The sequence below is a fragment of the Misgurnus anguillicaudatus genome, chromosome 5, assembly GCF_027580225.2.
Source record: "Misgurnus anguillicaudatus chromosome 5, ASM2758022v2, whole genome shotgun sequence".
In the NCBI taxonomy this organism is placed as follows: Eukaryota; Metazoa; Chordata; class Actinopteri; order Cypriniformes; family Cobitidae; genus Misgurnus; species Misgurnus anguillicaudatus.
Window position 1 is genome coordinate 7,000,009 of NC_073341.2, and position 20,015 is coordinate 7,020,023.

At 38.8% G+C, this 20,015-nt stretch overlaps 1 protein-coding gene across 1 annotated transcript; it reads left to right on the forward strand.

Moving 5' to 3' along the window:
- The first annotated feature begins 522 nt into the window (after nucleotides 1-522).
- On the forward strand, nucleotides 523-16,118 carry LOC129413442 (taste receptor type 1 member 1-like). The gene is made up of 4 exons (XM_055167134.2): nucleotides 523-2,194; nucleotides 2,393-3,133; nucleotides 15,667-15,879; nucleotides 15,981-16,118. The coding sequence occupies exons 1-4, from the start codon at nucleotides 1,799-1,801 to the stop codon at nucleotides 16,116-16,118; spliced, it is 1,488 nt and encodes a 495-aa protein (XP_055023109.2). The 5' UTR covers nucleotides 523-1,798.
- Nucleotides 16,119-20,015: the final 3,897 nt, after the last annotated feature.

The following is a 20,015-nucleotide window of genomic DNA, read 5'->3' on the forward strand; positions in this document are numbered from 1 at the left end:
AGTCAGTCACAAATTATTTCCCCTCGTTTCCTTCTCCTGTCTTGCCTTTCTTTTTTGGTGGCCTGATTTAGTGTTCTTTGAGAAAGACATTTCAACCGCGCTGCAGAAATTTGGCGCATTAGCAGGGGTGAGACCGTGAGACTTTTGATAGGTTTTACTTATACAAAATGTAGTCAGTCAAACAGTTATTCAGCCTATACACTAACTTTACATTTCATCTGACATTCATTATGAACTTTAATTAGGAAATGAAAATATCCAGGTAAAATAAAATATATTCAAGACTTTTCAAGGGCCCTCTCTTCCCTTGGGGCCCTGGTAATCAGTAATGGTTTTACCCCCAGTCTGACGCCCCTGCTAGTTAAACTAGCTAACTAGTTGTCTGAACTACTTAATCTGACTTTTTAGACAAAAGAAAGTTGTGATAAATAATAGAAGTACAGTACATGTAAAGCAAGTCAATGTAAATGGATAAGAGATTGACATATGCTGAATTAATTAACTTAACATGTATTGTGAATATGTCTTGCACAATCTTACTCATTATCAGTCCTAACTATTATGGTGTTTATAACAAAACCCCATGAAGAAGCATGTGTTCACTATTACATTTTTGTTTTCAAATGTGATTTTGGGGGAAGGATACCACCTCAATCTGTGATTTTGTCAAGGTGTTAACAAACATTGTGGCACATTGGCTCATCACATGATTCCTTTACCTTGACACATAGCAGTGTAAGAAACAGACTGAATGCACTATTTATGGTTAAACATGGGCGTGTACAGGGCGGGATATGAAGCTGATTCATGTACGCACATCTTGCAGGTAATCTGTGATTTATAAGGGAACAATGCTTACAGTTGTGCCTACACACGGTTTTATAAGTAAATTTTTTTTTTTTGACGTACACCATTTTTTGCTTTTGGGCGCATGTTAACTTTTAGTAAGGATCCTACACCGTTTTATAAATGAGACCCTCAGCTAGTAGTAGGTGATCCAGCCTATCCACTACTGCCTTGGCTCATCAAAGGTTATTCTTGACCTAATTGGTCAGAAGAACACAAAACATTTAACTCTCACTTGAATGGATGTAGAGTTAAGGTGGAGCACACGATCGAGTACCTGAACGGAAGAAGAAGCATCCTAGCCAAACGGTTAGACATTAAACTTTTCTTTATGCTTTCCTTTGATTTAAGTTTGTTTAATATGATGTCAAAATTGCAAATAAAATCTTATTCACAAAATACACGATTCGTCTCTATTTCCTCCTCCTGGTGTGTGTTTTCTACACTCTAAACTATAGTCTAACTTTATAAAAGACTGATAACCACAACAGCAGTGTCCTTGTGGTTTTCATTGTATGACAATATGCAAAAAACATACAACAGACAAAGTTTGCATTGAAGATGAAATATGGTCTATGAAAATTAATATTTATAACAATAAAAACATTGAGTGTGATGCCCAGAGCTGTGAATAAACAAAGTGGTTTAAGCAAATTGAATTATTATATAAAACCCCTTCACATTCCTGTTTCAGGAGAAACAATTCATTTTTAATCATGTTTCTAAGTCGCATTTACACTTTCCTTGTGGCCTTTACTACTTCTATCTTTTTCGAAGTTTCTTGTTCATCTTCCGAGTTCAGTTTAGATGGAGATTACTTATTGGGTGGACTTTTTCCAGTACATGAAACTGAACATGCAGCACCCCTGTTCTCCCCGGAGGCCATTGAATGTTTTAGGTAAGCAAAAAAATATTTTATTTATCAGATTTATTTAACAAGCTTATTATCTAAATGAATGTTACACCTTTAAAGCTGGCGTTTTTTAAAGTAATGTTTCTGAGACCACATTTAACTGCAGTTATCTACATTACAAATATTTTCTACTATAGGCAAACTTTCTCAGACCCAGGCTATCAGATGTTTCAAGTCATGAGGTTTGCTGTTGAGGAGATTAATAACTCAAGCACCCTGCTGCCCAATGTCTCTCTGGGTTATGAAGTTTTTGATTATTGTTCTGACACTAAGAATTTCCCTTCAGTCTTCAGTTTTATCTCACAGAACGGCTCAATAAATCCTCAAGAAAAACTCAACAGCCATCAGACTAAAGTCATTGCTTCAACAGGACCTTATGGAAACACAAGAACTATTAATATTGCACCACTGATCACAATGGACCTTATACCACTGGTAAATTTTATGTTTAATAACAAACACACTCACTTCATAACCTCCATCCAGTGCTGCCAGACTTCATCACTTTAACACAGAGACATATACAAATACTTTTGTGCATAAAACTAAACATTGAGTGTTATAAATGTATAATAAATGTAATGGTAGGCAAATTGTCAGGCAATTTAATACAAACATTCTTCTTTCTTAAAGGTTAATTATGGAGCTACCAGCTATACATTGAGTGATAAACTTCAGTATCCATCTTTTATAAGAACAATCCCTAGCAACAAAGACTTGATACAGATGATTATTCACATCATCCGGTGGTTTGGATGGAACTGGGTTGCTTTTCTTGGAGATCCAGACAGTGAAGAAGGCCTTCAACTGTTTAACAATTATATCAGAAATACTGGCATTTGTTTGGCTTATCAAGAGATTCTTAGTCAAAGTGCAAACTACAGTCTAACTCTTAAAAAAATTGATAAGCTCAACATTAATGTCATTGTGGTTTTCACTGTGTCACAATATGCAAAAAATATAATCAAAACAGCCATAACAAAGAACATCCGAGACAAAGTTTGGATTGCAGATGAAACATGGTCCATGAATCAGCAGCTTCTTAAAGAGCCAGGAATTGAGAAAATTGGAACAATTATTGGCATTACAGAGAGATTTTTGTCATTGCCAGGATTTAATGAATTCATTTATAAAACCAAAGAAACAACTGAGGTTTATCCTAATGATAACACTGAGAGTGAAATCCACACAAAGACATGTAATCAAAATTGTGACAACTGCTCATTGGTGACTGCAGAGGAAATTATAAATGAAGATCCCACATTCTCTATTTCCATCTACGCTGCCATATACACCATAGCTCATGCATTACATAAAGTTCTGCACTGCAACATAACCCAATGCAACAAAAATACAACAGTTAAGCCGTACATGGTGAGTAAATACATTTGAAAGCCCATTATAGGATTATTAATTTTAAAGGGGACATTTCGTGAAAATCTGACTTTTTCCATTTTAAGTGCTAAAATTGGGTCCCCAGTGCTTCTAGCAACCTAGAAAATATGAAAAAGAACAACACAGTAACTTAGCTTTGGTAAATAATTTTCTGCATGCATGTGAAAAAATAGGTAATTGAAATTTGGCTCCCCTTGTGATGTCCCTTAATCTGCACTATCCAACCATGGCAATGGCATTTAGTGCACATATCATCTCATTTGCATTTAAAAGGACACACCGAGGCATGTTTGCTCACACAAAGTGGCAATTTAAACATGCTATAATAAATTATCTATATATTTTTTAAGATAGAACTTCACATATGTTCTCTGGGGACACCAAATATTTATTTGACATATAAAAAAATATTGTGAAAAGTCCCCTTTAAAACAAATGCATATACATTTCACTCCCACAATGTTCGTATCCACCCCTGTCCTCTCCTGCAAACATTCAGAATAATAGACATAAAACAATGCAGCTAACGCAACGTTTTTATTCACATTTAATTGACAGATAAACCATGCGTTCTTTGTAAGTTTTCAGCAAAAATTCCTTTTTTTCTTACATTTTGTTTAACAGCTAGTTAAGTTACAAAGGGTAAACTTTTATCATTCACTTAACTGTAAACATTCATAAAAATTACATTATGTTTTGTCTCTGGCCATGCATAAATCCAAATCTTTAAATGAGCGTGGGTTTCTAGCATGAATTTCTCAGGTAATATTTAAGGTTTGACCCAGAGGAAGAAAATTGTATAACCAATACATTGTGATATTATTCATTTAAATTTTTTTGCAGATCACCAGAAACATTATTACCTGAGAGTCAGAAAAATTCATTAAGGTGTTCAGAATCTTCCACAGGGTGCAAATTTACAAATGATAGAACTTTGAAAATGAACAACAGTATTAGTTAACAGATTTTTACATCGTGTCTTTTGGTTTTGGCTGCCAAAACTAACACTTTAAAATTAGTGAAAGAGTTAAAAGCTTGTTTTTATAACAGAAAACCTCAAAGGAGGAGACGTTTAACGTTTACATTTAACGAAAATCGATCTTGTAGAAATTCCAGAACTAAAACCACTGGGCAGTTAGCTGGGTCAATATGCCTTTCACTACAAATTAATCAAAACTCTTCACTTTAATGTATACAGTTTTTGGTGGAGGAAGTTCTAGAGCAGAGTTCCCCAAATCTGACCCCGGAGGGCCAGAGCACTGCAGAGGTTAGGTGTGTTCAACTTCATGCGGCACTGCGCAGACTGATCGGCGGCTGACTTGAAGCAGTGCATTCCGGTTAGTATTTTTGTCCGACTTCAGCTGGCGCTGCAGGCACGTGATTGTGTCATATGGCTTTTAAGTACCGCGAGAGCGGTTCGAGATCAGCCGCCTAAGTTAGCCAGCGCTGTTCGCGAAGAGGAGCTGCACGGGCTGTAATGACGACACAGCTGTTTCACGATTGGTCGGATTCACCACATGACAACAATCACGTGTATTTCGTGTTTATTTTCACGCCCTCAATTCCACAAATGCTCACAAATCTGTATTTTTATAACAGTTAAAGCTATTTTCATGTAGTCGCGATGTTATATTGTGTCATCTTCATCAAAATAAAATGGATAAAAAACGTAGACCCCACTACATTGGTATTTAAATAATATATGCTTATGTTGAACTCTTTATTCTTGTAAAAACACTGCTGTAAGCCTCTTCAGTTCCACTCATGCTCATACACGGACATTCAAAACAGTATAATTCACTTTTTATGTAGTTTACATCTTACAAATAATTTTTAATGCGATTAAGCAAGCAAACGGCACGTGATCAGCCATGCCTGATGTAAATGCAGCAAGCTACGGGAACCACAGCGCGTCCGACGTCACGTCTCCGTTTTCAGCTCCTCCCCGCCTGCACGCGGCCAATCTCGCCGATCGGTTACATCCAGCCACAGCCGATGTCAAACACACCTTTTAGCTCCAACCCTAATCAAACACACCTGAGCAAGCTAATCAAGGTCTTCATGATAACTAGACAATCACAGGTGGGTAAGTGTGATTGGACTTAAACTCTGCAGTGCTCTGGCCCTCCAGGGTAAGATTTGGAGAACCCTGTTCTAGAGTTAGGTATGGTCTCATCAATCTCAGTTGAGAGACACTGATTCACAAACTGATCCCCTATGTGGGCTAAACCAATCATTTTCAATTTCCCTGTCTTATTGACCAGCTAGGAGGTTTGAAAACCAAACTTGGGCAATAAAAAAACTATGCTATCAGTTCTCCAGAAACCCCCAGGAGTAGAGCCCTGCGCGGGACTGTTTTTTTAAACCCATGCCCGCCCGCACCCGCTGAATTTATGACCAGTCCCGCCCGCTCCCGCAACCTGCGTGTTCCACTCCCGCCCGCGCCCGCAATATTTGTGTCCACTCCTGCACGCTCCCGCGGATTTTCTCAGAGTTTGTGAAAACTGTACACAAATGCATGCTCATACAAAACACTGGTTCAGATTAACATCCAGAAAAACAGACTTTCAACACTATTGTGTTTAAAATTAGGGATGTGCACGAATGGTCGAATATTTGATCTGCAATAATAATTCTAATGGAAAAGATGCTATTGAAATGTTAGTTTGTTTGTTTTTAATGCGCCACTGCAGGGTAAATGCTACTATTCATTTAATGTTTTCACTTCATGTATTGTCTTTTACAGTCTTTAATGTAAATATACATCAAATATAAATTACATATACATGAAAATGTATTTGTTTGTATGTCTGATTGTTTTGGCAATTCAGATCGCAGACTAATTGAAGTATTTCGAGTTTTAACACCGGGTTATCACCTGTTTAACACCGGGTTGTCTGTTTTTGTCCACCGGCTCAGGTTTAATTTAGACGTGCTTCTCCGCCGCATCATGAGAGATTTGTTAGCTTCTTGTTATGACTTATTTTATTTTGTTATTACAGCTAAACGAGACAGACATGGAAAACGAAACGGAGAACATTTATTATATGCGGTGCTCTATATGGAAAATGAAGCGGAACTGCAAGTGCAAATGCCTGTTTAAGCAGAGTTTTCTCCGCTGGCATTAAGAACAGGCTTTCACGGAGCACGTAGGCAAAATATGGTTGTCTTTCTTCATAACATGTCAAACCAAATAAAGAAGATATTCATATGCCGACCGTGCAGTCTGTTAAGTAGCCTATGTTTTTTCGTTCGCTCCGGGCTCTTGGTGTTTCGAGTCTGCTTGATAGCGTACTTTGTCATGTACTCAAACTTTAAACTTTGCTTGCGTTTGGGGTTAGAGTATAATATTTGCTAAACTATAATTTCTGTAAGATCAAACAGTACTGAATTCGTAACGACCGCATTGAAACCAAGGATTTGATTCAGCCTTCGCTCCACGTGGGGTTTTACGCAGTTAAAATTACATAATTTTTTAAGCAGTGTTTAACATTAACCGTTAAAACAAAACCCCAGTTTTCAACTGTATACTGCATGATACACACGCACCAAATGATTAATTAAACTAAACAACCTGATTTGTCACTAGTGCTCACCAGTTCTTCCAGATGCGAGACACATAGTCTATAACAGCATTGGGCATGTGCTCCCCGAAGTTGCCACGGTATGTCCCACATAATGTTTAGCTGCAAAATCCCACCGGGACCCACGGGTCTCCCGCAAAAAAATTCTGACCGCCCACTCCCGCCCGCAGCAAAGGTGAACCCGCCCGCCCCCGCGAGATTTGCGTTGGGTCCCGCGGGAGTCCAATCCCAATGCAGCCCTCTACCCAGGAGCTAGGGGTGTCACGAAACAAGACACAAGATTAGGTTCATGAGAATGAGACAAGGTTTTTACACTTTTTAAGAAATCCTCAATGATAAAATATATTAATGAGAAACTGAAATCACATAATTTAAAAAAAATTTAACTAATCTAGGACTGTCCCTAACATATTATAGTTTTGCTTTTTTAAATTAGTTTTTATTTTAGTATCGTTTTCAATTTTGCTTTAAATTTAAGTTTAGTTTTAGTTAGTTTCATGAATGGTTTTGTTAGTTTTAGTTTTTATTTTGCAAACACATTTCTATTTAGTTTTTATTTTATTTAGATTCAGTTATAGTTTTAGTAATTATAGTTTAGCAGCTAACAGCAGCTAGACTGTCTGACATATTTATCAGTTAACTGAGGTTGCTGTCAGCCTCAGCTAACCTCACATGCATAAAGCGCCATCTACAAGTAAAGACTCCTTAAAAGTTTGTAAACATTGCAACGTCTCCGGGTGGGCGGGGATTAGTTGGAGGCAAAAAGAGGCGTGGACGCAGTGCTGACAAGCGTAAGCTAGGACGTTTTAGGAGGGATTTATTAAACATAGATGCAGAAGAAGGTTCGGAACTGTCTGAATATGTAAAGTTACTGAATCTGCGTGACAGCTATTTTTGTAAATTAACTCTGTAACAGTTAGTTCTTGTATCTTGTTCATTGGAAACATTTTAACCAGGTTTTGGATATTTCCTAAGTATTTTCGGTTGGTTTGGGAAATTTTGTCAAGGCTTATTGTCTAATGTAACCTATCGCTGGACTAACTATGATTAGCAATGGGGATTATTTTAAGAGATCATTCAAAGGATGGCACACACATCTATCGCTGTATGTTTGTTTAACATTTAAGCTAGCTAGTGCACTGACGTATCATCACCTATAAAACAGAAACTTTCTGATTTGTACTAGATAAGACCAACACACCAATACATAAGCATAGATTATTTTACCTGATATGAAGTGTGCACTGCAAACACGAGCATTATTTGCGATCGTCTCCGTCCATTCAACCACAATTGTCTTCTTTATTTCTGTGTGTCTGCCGGGATCCGGTAAAACTTTAGTTTTGAACGAAAAGTGCTGTTACTTCTATTTTGGCAGCCAAAAACACAAGAAGACGACATTTTAAAGTCAAAACCTCAAACTTTTAGTGCGCCTGCTATGAGTGTTTTGCCTCCAGCTAGAGAGATGACGTCACAGTGACGTAGGCGATTAAGGGGTCTATTATAAAGCCTGTTCAGATTTTCCGCCACGGGATGAGAGCTTATTAATTACGAAAACGAATACTTATTTTTGATAATTATTATTTTATTTCAGTTAGTTTTTCAATAACTGTTGCTCGTTTCGTTTAGTTTTAGTTTTTCATTTATTATGAATTTTTAATTTTATTTCAGTTAACGAAAATGTTTTTTAGCTGATAGTTTTAGTCTTAGTTTCAGTTTTCGTTTACGAAAATAACCTTGGTCCCTAACAATTAATTTGGTAATTGATATTTTTTTGGTAATAAAAATAGACCCAAGTAAGCAACAACCTTTAAAATACAATAATGACGATGCAATAATAATTGTTTCAAATAAAATATTAAAACCAAGTAAACACATGGTTGTTTTAACAAAAAATTAATATGTTGCCTATGTAATAAAAACCAGCATTATGTATTATAAAAAATGCCACGTCTGTACTATAGCCCTGATGGTGCTGGACATGTCAGGGAGAACCATAAAGGCCAATGGGTCGTCTCCTGAGACACAAATAGGTCTGTAGAAATTTTTTTTACCAAAAACTGCTCCGTCACCTCAGAGTGGAGTCTCCATTCCCCGGGCCTCAGCCGCTGCCTTTACAGAATGTCTGCTCTCACGTTCTGGGCTCTTGGAATATGCATCGCCGGAGGTGACAAAGATGTTTCCTTTGTGCCCAGAGGAGAATCTGAAGTGCCAGTCTCCTTGGTGATTGTTTTAAGAGACCACTGACATATTAAGACTGAAGACTGTGAGGAAGTGTTTCAATGCTCGAAACACAACTAACATCTCTAGGCAATTCATGTGCAAGCAGAGATGCTGCCCTCTCCACAGGCCACTCACTAAGCAGCTTTCCTTTAGCACTCCCCAACCTGTGATTGAAGTGTCTATATGGCATTGCACCGCCAAGGTCAGACCCTGTTTGAGAGACCAAAGTTTCTTTTATGCAGACACAGAACAAAGGCATTTGCGCATAACCTTAAACACACAGAATGGGTTTCCCCTCAGAGAGAACTCTTTGAGACACTACTGGGAATGTCTTATGTGCAGTAGCCAAAACAAATCACATTGAATGCTGCTGCCATCAGACCTAATATTTCTAAAAAATACTTCACAGTGTGAACTTGACCTAATACAATCCTGGACACTGTTGTTAGGATTGACTGAGTGCGAGTGGCAAACAGTTGTGCCTGCATTGACTGAATTCCAAACCACCCTAAGAAACAATGTTGTTGGTTTGGGGGGGGGGTTAAACTGCTCTTTTTGGGTTTAAGCCATACCCCCAGACGTCACATATGGCCAGGGATGAATCTCAAATGCCAAACTGCCAACTTTTGAGACTGTACTAACACCATACAGCAGAGTCCTGCACAGGTCCGTTTTTGGAGACCCACTCCTGCCTGTACCCGCAAAGTTCAGCACCAGATCCGACCAGTCACCCGTGATAATATCAAAATTAAATCCGCACCCGCCCGGACATGTTAATATTTGTCCCGTTACCCGACCAGTACCCACACACGCATAAATCACACACGCTAAAATCATTCCAATTAAAGTGCTTTATTTTTTTATCTCGTACCTCTCAAAATCACAACAGCGTCATGAATAAGCTAATGAAACAGGCTAAAGTGCGCTCTGTTTTGTGCCATTTAAGTAGCCTATTCACACAAATGGAACCTGATAACTATACACAAATAGACCTATTAATAAAAAAAGACCAAGAAAAAGAAGAACCTACCTACACAACCCCTGCTGTGCTCCTACGTCTCGTCTCGAAATGCTCTCTAAGAGAAGACGTTCAGCTTCCGGCTATCAACAGCAAAACTTAATGCCAGAGTCCTGCAACCCTCGCTCCAACTAGGCTACGAGAAGAATCAATAAAGGTTGCGCACTGTTGTAGTGGTGGTGACGTGATGGGTCAAATGTCATATGTTGCGCGTGTAATGGTAATTAGGGCGTGCACACCAAAGCTTTTACCCCTGCGACCGTTTTTCAAATAAGCCGGCGGTCAGCGGTTTTTCCGCGCTTGGCGCTGAGCGTCGAGAGTTGAAAGAGATTCAAGTTTGGGTGAAATGCTCCGCTCGTCAATGTCAGTTCTCACACGGCCGTCCAATCACAGTGGAGAAGGGGCGGGACAAGTATCACAACAACCAACCAGCTCACAGCTTAAGTATCACATCTAAAAAGCGCTTGGCTGAAAAAACAGCCGTGTTTAAAAGTTTTGGTGTGCACATCCTTAGACATACAAATTTTGCACATATTTTCATTTGCACTACTACCCGCCCGCACGGAGTTAATTATCCGCCCGCGAATTTTAGGAATGGCACAATCCACCCATTTGATACACTTTTATGTGGGTATCCGCGGGAACCCGAACGGTGCAGGACTCTGCCATACAGTCATCCCCTGAAGTCTCATACATGTTTTTGAATGTAAGAAACCACAGTTTGTTCTATGTAGACAGGAAACGAAGACAATTGTGTCCGACCATGAACATACAGTTTCCTCTGAGTGAGAACCCTTTTGAGTCACCACTGAGGAGGTTTCATGTGCCATTGGCCTAAAGGAATCACGGTGGACGCTGCTGCCATCAGACCCAATATGCTAGGGGAAAAAGCTAGGCCAACCAGAAACACCCGATATTGGTATGCTTGGAGTAACTCGACAAGGAATTGCGTTAAAGAAATCAATCTCAAGGCTGGGTTTGGTTGTGAGATGAGCTAAATCGATTAGATTTTAGATTTTTTTACACAAAAGGCCTATTTCTCTCAAATATTGTTCACACATCTAAATCTGTATTAAGCCCTATTCTTATGGGATTAGTTTTACAGGGGGACCTCTGAGATAATCATGCTTTTCAGAGGTCCTCTGTATTTTTAATCTTGTCCGAATCGGCCATGCCTGTGTTTTTCTCTGACGACCTACGTAAGAATTCCAGAGCAATTTACCTACTGTTTTTCGCTGAACTCAGAGGTCCTCTGAGAAATTTAATCCCGTCCGGATGCAAATGTCTGTGTTTTACTAACGTGCATGTATTTTACTTTCCGAGTCCTATTCATTCAGATATGGATGTTTGTTTCCATTCGGCAAAATAAAATAATTAAATTCAAGACCAGCTGAATATCAAACACTGTTAAGACTGGCCACTGTAATATCAGTATAAGGTAAACTCAACCTTATTTTGTTTAACTCTGGAATGGTAGTGTTAATTAATAAAGATAATATATTGTTATAAATCTTTATTTCTTAATTTCATTGGGTTTATTATAAGCAGCCAGTTATTTAAAACACGTAGGCTACTTTAGTAGGATTTGTATAAGTTATTTTGATTTGTTAAAATTAAATAAATAAATAAATTACATGTTCTGTAATAATTTTACATTTAAGCAAAATATCAAACCTTACAAACACGCATATCCAGAGCATGTGCCAAATGCATGAAACACATACTCCCATCTCTGGAATAGCCTGAGAATTTTAATCACGTCCAAATCGGTACATAAAATCACAGACGTCGTGGGGGACATGTTGAAACTCAAATGTCGTTTGAAAAACGAATCCCGTCCGAATAGTGCTTTAGAGAGCACTTCTTCTTTGCAGAGATAATCCATGCACCTCACAGGTATGGCATATCAAGATGCTGATTAGACAGCATGATTATTGCACAAGTGTGCTTAGGCCTTGAGTTCAGCTCATGAAAATGGGGGCAAAAACAAAAGTGTTGCGTTAATAGTTTTGTTCAGTGTAAAAACCTCAAACGAACCCATATATTGTACATGCCCCCAAGTGTCAAAAACGGCAGGGTTAATGCATAGATTTTTTGCGGGCTCTTCGGGAAAGCAGACTTAATCTGGGGGGGGGGGGCGCCCTCCGGAACCCTGACTGACAGCCAGGGCTTCTTAGTGGCAACCTTACAGTTAGATATAACGTTCTGAGGTCAGTTTTAACACATTAACCCAGCACAAAGGAATGCCTGGTTGCAATCGCGTCTTTTATAAGAATACCACAAACCGCATCAAATATGATACCTTGTGTGTTTGTTTGTGTGTGCCTGTCATGTGTAATGTTTAACGGCAACACAAAGAAATTACTTGTGTCTGGAGATAACTTTCAGAGACACACATACGCAAGTAAATAAAGATTTAGATATCATGTTTGCTGCACTCTGATAAAACAACTCAACACAGCACTGAATGTAGAGACTGGATCAGATATTGTGTGTCCACTGACTGCAGGAGGCGAGAGCTATGCGGATTGTCCATATTGACAATACTGCCTGAAGATACTAATCGACATCGTTGCCTGGGTTGCGTATGTGTGGGTTGGGTCTATCAACTGAAGGTCTAGATTCTATTGGGGTAGGGGCGTGTTTGTTTAGGTGATTTCAAATGTCAACATTGGCTTTCAGAGATAATGGACTCTGCCTTTAAGTTACAGTTAATTTTTCTTACATGTTTTGTTGTGGCAAAAAGTCTTAGCTTGAATCTTCATAAGAAAAAATACTCAGGAGTCAAAGGTTCCAGGTGCCAAACAAAAATTACTTTATTCGCTCGAGCCAACAAAGTCAGACAATCAACACCCCTCAAAGAGGTGCTAAAAGATCATCTGCCCTCCTAACATCTGACTCCATTTTTATACAGTAAGATCAAACACTTCTTATCTGAGATGACATACATTCTTTTCATTGGTCTCGGTCTGCCACAATTAATTTTATTTGTTTGATGTTGCAGAAGTGCAGCCGAATCCTTCCTCATATCTAAAATGATATATTCTGCTTATTGGTTCTCATGGCCTTGGCCTAGCTTGCACAGATACCTTATTGTTAACGTAGCGAGGTACAGCTGGACGAATTCTCTAATCTAAAATGACGTACTCTTGTTTATCGGTTGTTTCGACCTTGCTTCTCAAGATAATCGTGGCGAGAACAATCGGGGTATAGTCCAGGATCGCACCTAGGCTCTTTTAATTAGGAAACGAAAGTTAACTGAGAAAAACGAAAGTTTAACTGGGTGTCTTATAGCCTTGTGTAGAAACAACAGGCCTTAGGCTTAATATAATATTAATACAGCAAATGATCAGTAATATACCAAAAAAAAAACTATTATAGTTTCTGAAAGGACTTTACTGAAAAAGAGAGAACAGAACGCGCATCATGTTTATTTTCTTAATTTTGAGAAAAGCACAACATTCTGTTTTTATTGGGAGTGGACACAAATAAACTAGACACTTTAACGTCTTAAATGATGTATAAAATGATGTATATTTTAAAAGATGTATATAATTTAAATCATATCTGTATGTCCAAAATCAGCAGAGTAATCCAAGTTTTTAGCAGAGTGATTGAAAAATAAAGAGTTTGCATCGCTTTCATGCCTCCAGTGTTGGTAACGTTACTTTAAAAAAAGTAATTATAGTTATTAGTTACTTCTCACAAATAGTAACTAAGTTAGTAACTGCGTTTCATTATTATAAAAGTAACTAATTACCAGGAAAAGTAACTTTTGCGTTACTTAAAAAAAGTTCAAATATTTCAAATAACTTGGATGCCCCCAATATAACATTTGTTGAATGAATTAGACACTGAAGAGAAACCACAAATTTTGTCCCTTAAGAAAATTAACCATGGATTTACTACAGTTAAAAAAAACATGGTTACTGCAGTAAAACCATGGTTACCACAAAATAACCATGGTTTTGACAACAAACCATAATTCACAATGGTTACTGTAGTAAAACCATGGTTTTACTGATAGCAATCAATACGCCAAAAAACCATGGTTACTACTGCACTTTTACCACAAAAACCCCTATTTAATTTTCCCAAGGGGTGGCAGCATGTGATGATGTGGGGTGCTTTATTAGATCAGAATTACAGACATGAAGAGGCTCTTTCTTACTCTGCATAAGTTGCACATTACATAAACATTCTTGCGTTTCACCTACCTTTGAGTTTGTTGTACTTGTCATCGCGCTGTAGTTGCGGGTGTGAGGGACTCGGACGGACTGCAGCGCGACGACCAGGCTGCCTGTGAGTGTCTAGCAGCATCAGCCGCTGCTCGTTGAGAAGAGAGAGGGATACATGCTCTCGCGTCAGTCTCCAACCACGCCAGAAAAGATCGCTAGATTTGTCCTAGTCGCTTATTGTAAATAAAGTCGCTAAAGTGGTTTAGAAAGTTGCTAAACCTAGTGACAAAGTCACCAGGTTGGCAACACTGCACTGTACTTCTCGGACTGTGCATGTGTTTGTGCGTTAACTCTGCCTGCCTCTGGTTGGCTAACGATGGGAAGTAAGCCAATCATCATCAGTTGGTTTTCCCACCCCCTCTAACACACACACACCAATCATCATCAGTTATGTGTTTCTCAGCCCCCAACACACTAGAGAAAAACATTGCCTGTCTGGATGAGAGAACCTACTATGATGAAAATCGCTTTAGTGAGATTAATTATAGTAACGTGCATCATTTATTGTCAATAATGGTAATGGCGTTATAACGGGGGAAATTTATTTTGATTACTCGTTACTGAAAAAAATAACGCCGTTAGTAACGCCGTTTATTTATAACGCCGTTAGTACCATCACTGCATGCCTCTGCAGTGGCTGCCTCCCTGAAGCTTTAAAAATTCAAATAAATGCTATATTATATTGTATTGTATTTTTCTCTTTGGAACAAAATAGGATGACTGCACAATGAGATGAACTTAAGTTTAAACATAAACTGGACAATTTTTATGTTTGCTCTTTCTAATAAGCAGCAACTATGTATTAATAGACTTTAGTGGGCAGCTATTTATTTTATTTCCACAAAAAATGGAAGGACTTGAACAACCCTGCAATATGTATTTTTTTAAAGTAACATTACACGTGCCAGTGTTTTTTTTCTAATTGTCTTTTATAAATAACATATGGATATAAAACTTGTATGCCAGTTATCCTTAAATTAGGGATAAAATAAGTTTTGTGGCTCTCAGGAATTTTTTTTTTTTGGTCAGACTGGGGCCAAAATGGCTCTTTTGTCCCGTACAAGAGCCAGACATGAGAAGATATGGGTATTTATTCATGTGGTTATCTGGGTAACAGTTAGGGTAAGGCAAAAGAGACAGAAGTACAAAAAGATTACAGACAACCAATACATGACAGTTATAATATGGGCAGTCATGTCCTAATGGTTAGAGAGTTGCCGGTTCAAGTGTTGAGCAAGACACCTGTCCCCCATTGCTTCCTGGGCGATGCAGTGATAGCTGCCTACTGCTCCAGGTGTGCGTGTGTTGACGTTGACTACTCACTAGGTTGGGTTAAATGCAGAGGTCACATACATTGGTCATAACCTCACTTTTACTTTTCACTTCACTTAATACTTTGCCTCTTATTTTAAGATTTTGAAAATGTCTTTTCACCACACTTCACAACAGCTTCTAGGAGAAATTAAGAAATTGGATTTTCCGCTCAATGGCCGTCAGGTGAAATATGATGATAATGGTGATCCAGCTGTCAGTTACGCTGTTGTGATCTGGAACACTGAAACAAATCCTCCATCGATTGAGATGGTTGGCACTTATGACACGTATCCAAAATTTAATTTTACCATCGACAACTCACTCATGTCCTGGCGTAACAATACTTCTGTAAGTTATCTCTGATAGTCTTTATATCCTTACATCCTTTATATGAATGTGTACAGTATATGTCCAGATTAACTTCCAATTCCCTTTATTATTCTATAAAGGTTCCTTTCTCAAACTGCTCTGTTGAGTGTAAGGAGGGATTTTCAAGAGAACAAGTGGGATATCATCATTGCTGCTTTCTGTGTAAAAAATGTCCACAAAACAGCTATGTGAATTATTCTCGTAAGTACATTAACTAGTGAACTATTAATAGTAAAACTATTAATGTTAAACAGTACATTTTGAAAAACCCTGTGATTATTCTCTTACATATCCGTGCATAAAATTGGAGGAATATATATATATATATATATATATATATATATATATATATATATACCTTAACATCAACTGCAACTAGACCTTTGTAAACATGCCTAACATTCACCCTGAGACTAAAGTTTTGATTATCAAGAGGCTGAAGACCAGATCCACTGCTGATGTGGCAGACACCTTCAATGTGTCTCAGCATCAAGTACAGAGGATACATTTTTTTTTTAAGAGACTGGAGATTGTTTTGACAAGCCCAGGCAACATCAATAGTCTTAAATACCAAGAAATATTAGCTATCTCTTATATACCCAACCATAAAAGAGGCTCCACATCAAAGTTCCTCAAGGCGAAGAAGAGCAAGATGCTCCAGGATTGGCCAGCCCAGTCATCAGACATGAACACCAATGAGTATATTTTGCGAAGGATGAAAGAGGAAGCATGGAAGACAAAACCAAAGAATATTGATGAACTCTGGGAGGCATGCAAGACTTTCTGTGCTATTCCTGATTACTTCATCAATGCATTGTATGAATCCTTGCCAAACCGCATGGATGCAGTCCTTCAAGCTTGTGGAAGTCATACAAGATATTAAATTTGGATTGCACAGCCCCGCTACTTAATTTGCTGACATATTTTTAGGGCCCGAGCACACCGGGGTGTGAGGACCCTATTGTTCTTCAAGGAGTTATTATTATTAGGGCCCGAGCACCGAGGAGGAGGCCAGAATGGCCTGCACCGAAAGGTGCGAAGCCCTATTGTTTTTGCTCGGATTATTATTATTTTTTTTTTACATTTTGGAGCAATTTGGGTGCCTTAACATACTCGAAAACTCTTGAAATTTGGCACAGATATTAGAGTCGTCGGCCATTAGGACCAGGCAAAGGCTGGAACACGGGCGTGGCAGGGAAGCTCTGTAGCGCCCCCTGTGATGCAAAAGCAAACATTGGGGCACAGATCGGGCAAACATGTACACACATGTACAAAAGTTGGTACACATATAGATCTCATCGACCCGAACAACTTTCGCACTCAAACCTATTAGCTCCGCCCAACAGGAAGTCAGACATTTTGGATTGTTTTAAAAATGCATGTAATGAACTTTTAAATTCTCCTCCTAGGGGATTCATGCCATTGACACCAAACGTGGTGATCATGATGCCAAGACATTGGACTTGCTAAATTGCGAAGGGATTTTTGATATCTCGAACGGTTCTGCCATGCTGAAGCGACAAATTCATGGCAAAATCAAAGAAACAGGAAGTGTGTAATATCTAAGCCAAAGAATGTCTTATTGTGATGATACGCGGGGTGTTTGTTCGTCTGAAGATTCCGATCGCATCGATGTGCCTATTGTGAGTCACGGGGAAAGGGCCACCGCCAGGCGTCAGGAAGTGTGTCAGTCACAAAGGTGTATTTTTTTGACAGTTCCATGCGATGTTCTTTTAAATACCCCTTCTAGGATTTTCATGCGATTGACACCAAAATTGGTCAACATGATGCAGAGACATTGTAGATGATAAATTGCGATGGGATTTTTTATATCTTGAACATTGTTCCCATGGCTACGCGTCAAATTTTACTTTTATTTCAGGCATATTTAGGGCTCTTGGCATGCTTAGATTAACCTAAACTTTGGCACACACATCAGAGTTGTCGGCTGTTAAGTGTGCACAAAAATGTCAGACAAAGGCGTGTCTCTTAAGTGGCTCACTAGCGCCCCGTTTGTCTAAAATGTGGGGTTTCTTTTACCTATAGTCCCCAAATGGGTCAGTAACAACATTAAATAGCCCACTGATATTTACCCACTTGATGCACTTGCTCACCGTGCATCGTTTTCTCTGAGGCATCGTATAGCGGTAAAATAACGTGCGAGGGCCCGCCATCGCTGCTTGCAGCTATATTTTTTCTTATTTTTCTTCTCCAATTTCAGCGGGACTTTAGAGGGCCTAAACATGCTCGAACTCATGAAACTTTGCATAGATGTCAAGTGTGTTTAAAATTTACATGTGGTGTTAGGCGTGGGAAAATGGCTCTGTAGCGCCACCTACAAATTTTCAACGAAGCAGCCCTCGGACTGTGTTTAACGTACAATTACAAAATTCGGTACGCTTCTGTAGCATGACAAGACCTTCAAAAAAAGTATCTTGGAGCGAAGCCGTAAACCAAACAGGAAGTCAGGTATTCAGAGGTTTTTTTTTGTGATTTGGGCGCAGTTTTTGTCATTTCCAGGCATCATACTTTAACTTACTCCTCCTACAGTTTTCGTCGAATCATCTTCATATTTGGTGAGTGTCATCTTAAGGCCTTTGTGATGCTAAGTTGCAAAGGATTTTACTCTACGTAAAAATTTGTGTCGGTTCTGGCCCGACAAATTTGATGTTTTCCCATGAATCAGGAAGTTGCTGGAACTCATGCATACAATGTCCGATCTGTCCCAAATTTCACATGATTGCTAAGAGTCCTGGCCTGAACACATCTACATACCCATATTCATTTATAGTCATAGCGCCACCAGCTGGCAACCTGAAGGGACATGTTTTAGCGCCACTTTCAAATATTCAACGAAGCAGCCTTTGGACTGTGTTTAATGTATATGAATTTCAGTATGTATTATTACAAGCCCTACAAAAAAGTCTCTTGGAGCAATGCCCTACACCAAACAGGAAGTCAGCTATTTTAATTTTTTTTTTCTCAGATTTTGGTTCAGTTTTTCTCATTTCCAGTGGTCATACTTTAACAAACTCCTCCTACAGTTTTTGTCGGATCATCATCATATTTGGTGAGTCTCATCTTAAGGCCTTTTGGATGCTAAATTGCGAAGGATTTGATTCCATGTTAAAATTTGTGTCTGTTTCGGCCAGCCAAAGTTTGATGTTTCGCTATGAAACAGGTTGCTGGAACTCAGGCATACAGTGTCTGATCTGTCCCAAACTTCACATGATTAATAAGAGTCCTGGACTGAACACATCTACATGTCAATAGTCACTTATGGTCATAGCGCCACCAGCTGGCAACAGGAAGTAACATGTTTACAATGATTATGCAATGTTAGATTTGTCCCAAACTTCACATGATTGATAAGAGTCCTGGACTGAACACATCTACATGCCAATAGTCACTTATAGTTATAGCGCCACCAGCTGGCAACAGGAAGTGACATGTTTACAATAATTATGCAATGTCTGATCTGTCCCAAACTTTACATAATTGACAAGAGTCCTGGACTGAACACATCTACATGCCAATAGTCACTTATGGCCATCGCGCCACCTGCTGGCAACAAGAAGTAACATGTTTTACACTGATTATTCAAAGTCAGATCTGCCACACCTACGTGCCAATATTTACATGTAGTCACTCATACTCACACACTAACTCACTCACACACACTCGCTCACTCACACTCTCATGCTATCTTACACGATGCTACCTCACTGTCATTTGTAATTAGCAACAGGAAATGTGGCACATTATACTACACTTTAAAATGGTTCACCTTTGTTTACATGCTTAAATGCCTATTTACTACTGTTCCCTTTAATTCTTATGCCACGGCGTGGCGGTGTCATGTGTGCGAGGGCCCTTCCATCACTGCTTGCAGTTTTAATTGTTTTTTGAATTTGTTCAATTTCTGAATAGGCGACAAAACTTTTGTCTTGCCAAAATTTGACCTCTCTGACTTGATTAAAGACGGAGTCCACGATGTTTGAAAAACGGTTTGGAAAAGGAGACGGGCCGACTACCAAAACACACTTATAGCCAATCAAATCAAATCAAATGCCGGGTTGCGTATGTGTGGGGCGGGTCTATCAACAGAAGGTCCA

What these genes read in the sequence shown, in the direction of transcription:
- LOC129413442 (XM_055167134.2), top strand. Translation starts at nt 1,799, where the DNA reads ATGAATGTTACACCTTTAAAGCTGGCGTTTTTTAAAGTAATGTTTCTG. An exon ending in CAATGGACCTTATACCACTG is followed by an intron (nt 2,195 to 2,392) that starts GTAAATTTTATG and finishes TCTTTCTTAAAG; the next exon opens with GTTAATTATGGAGCTACCAG. An exon ending in CAACAGTTAAGCCGTACATG is followed by an intron (nt 3,134 to 15,666) that starts GTGAGTAAATAC and finishes ACTTCACAACAG; the next exon opens with CTTCTAGGAGAAATTAAGAA.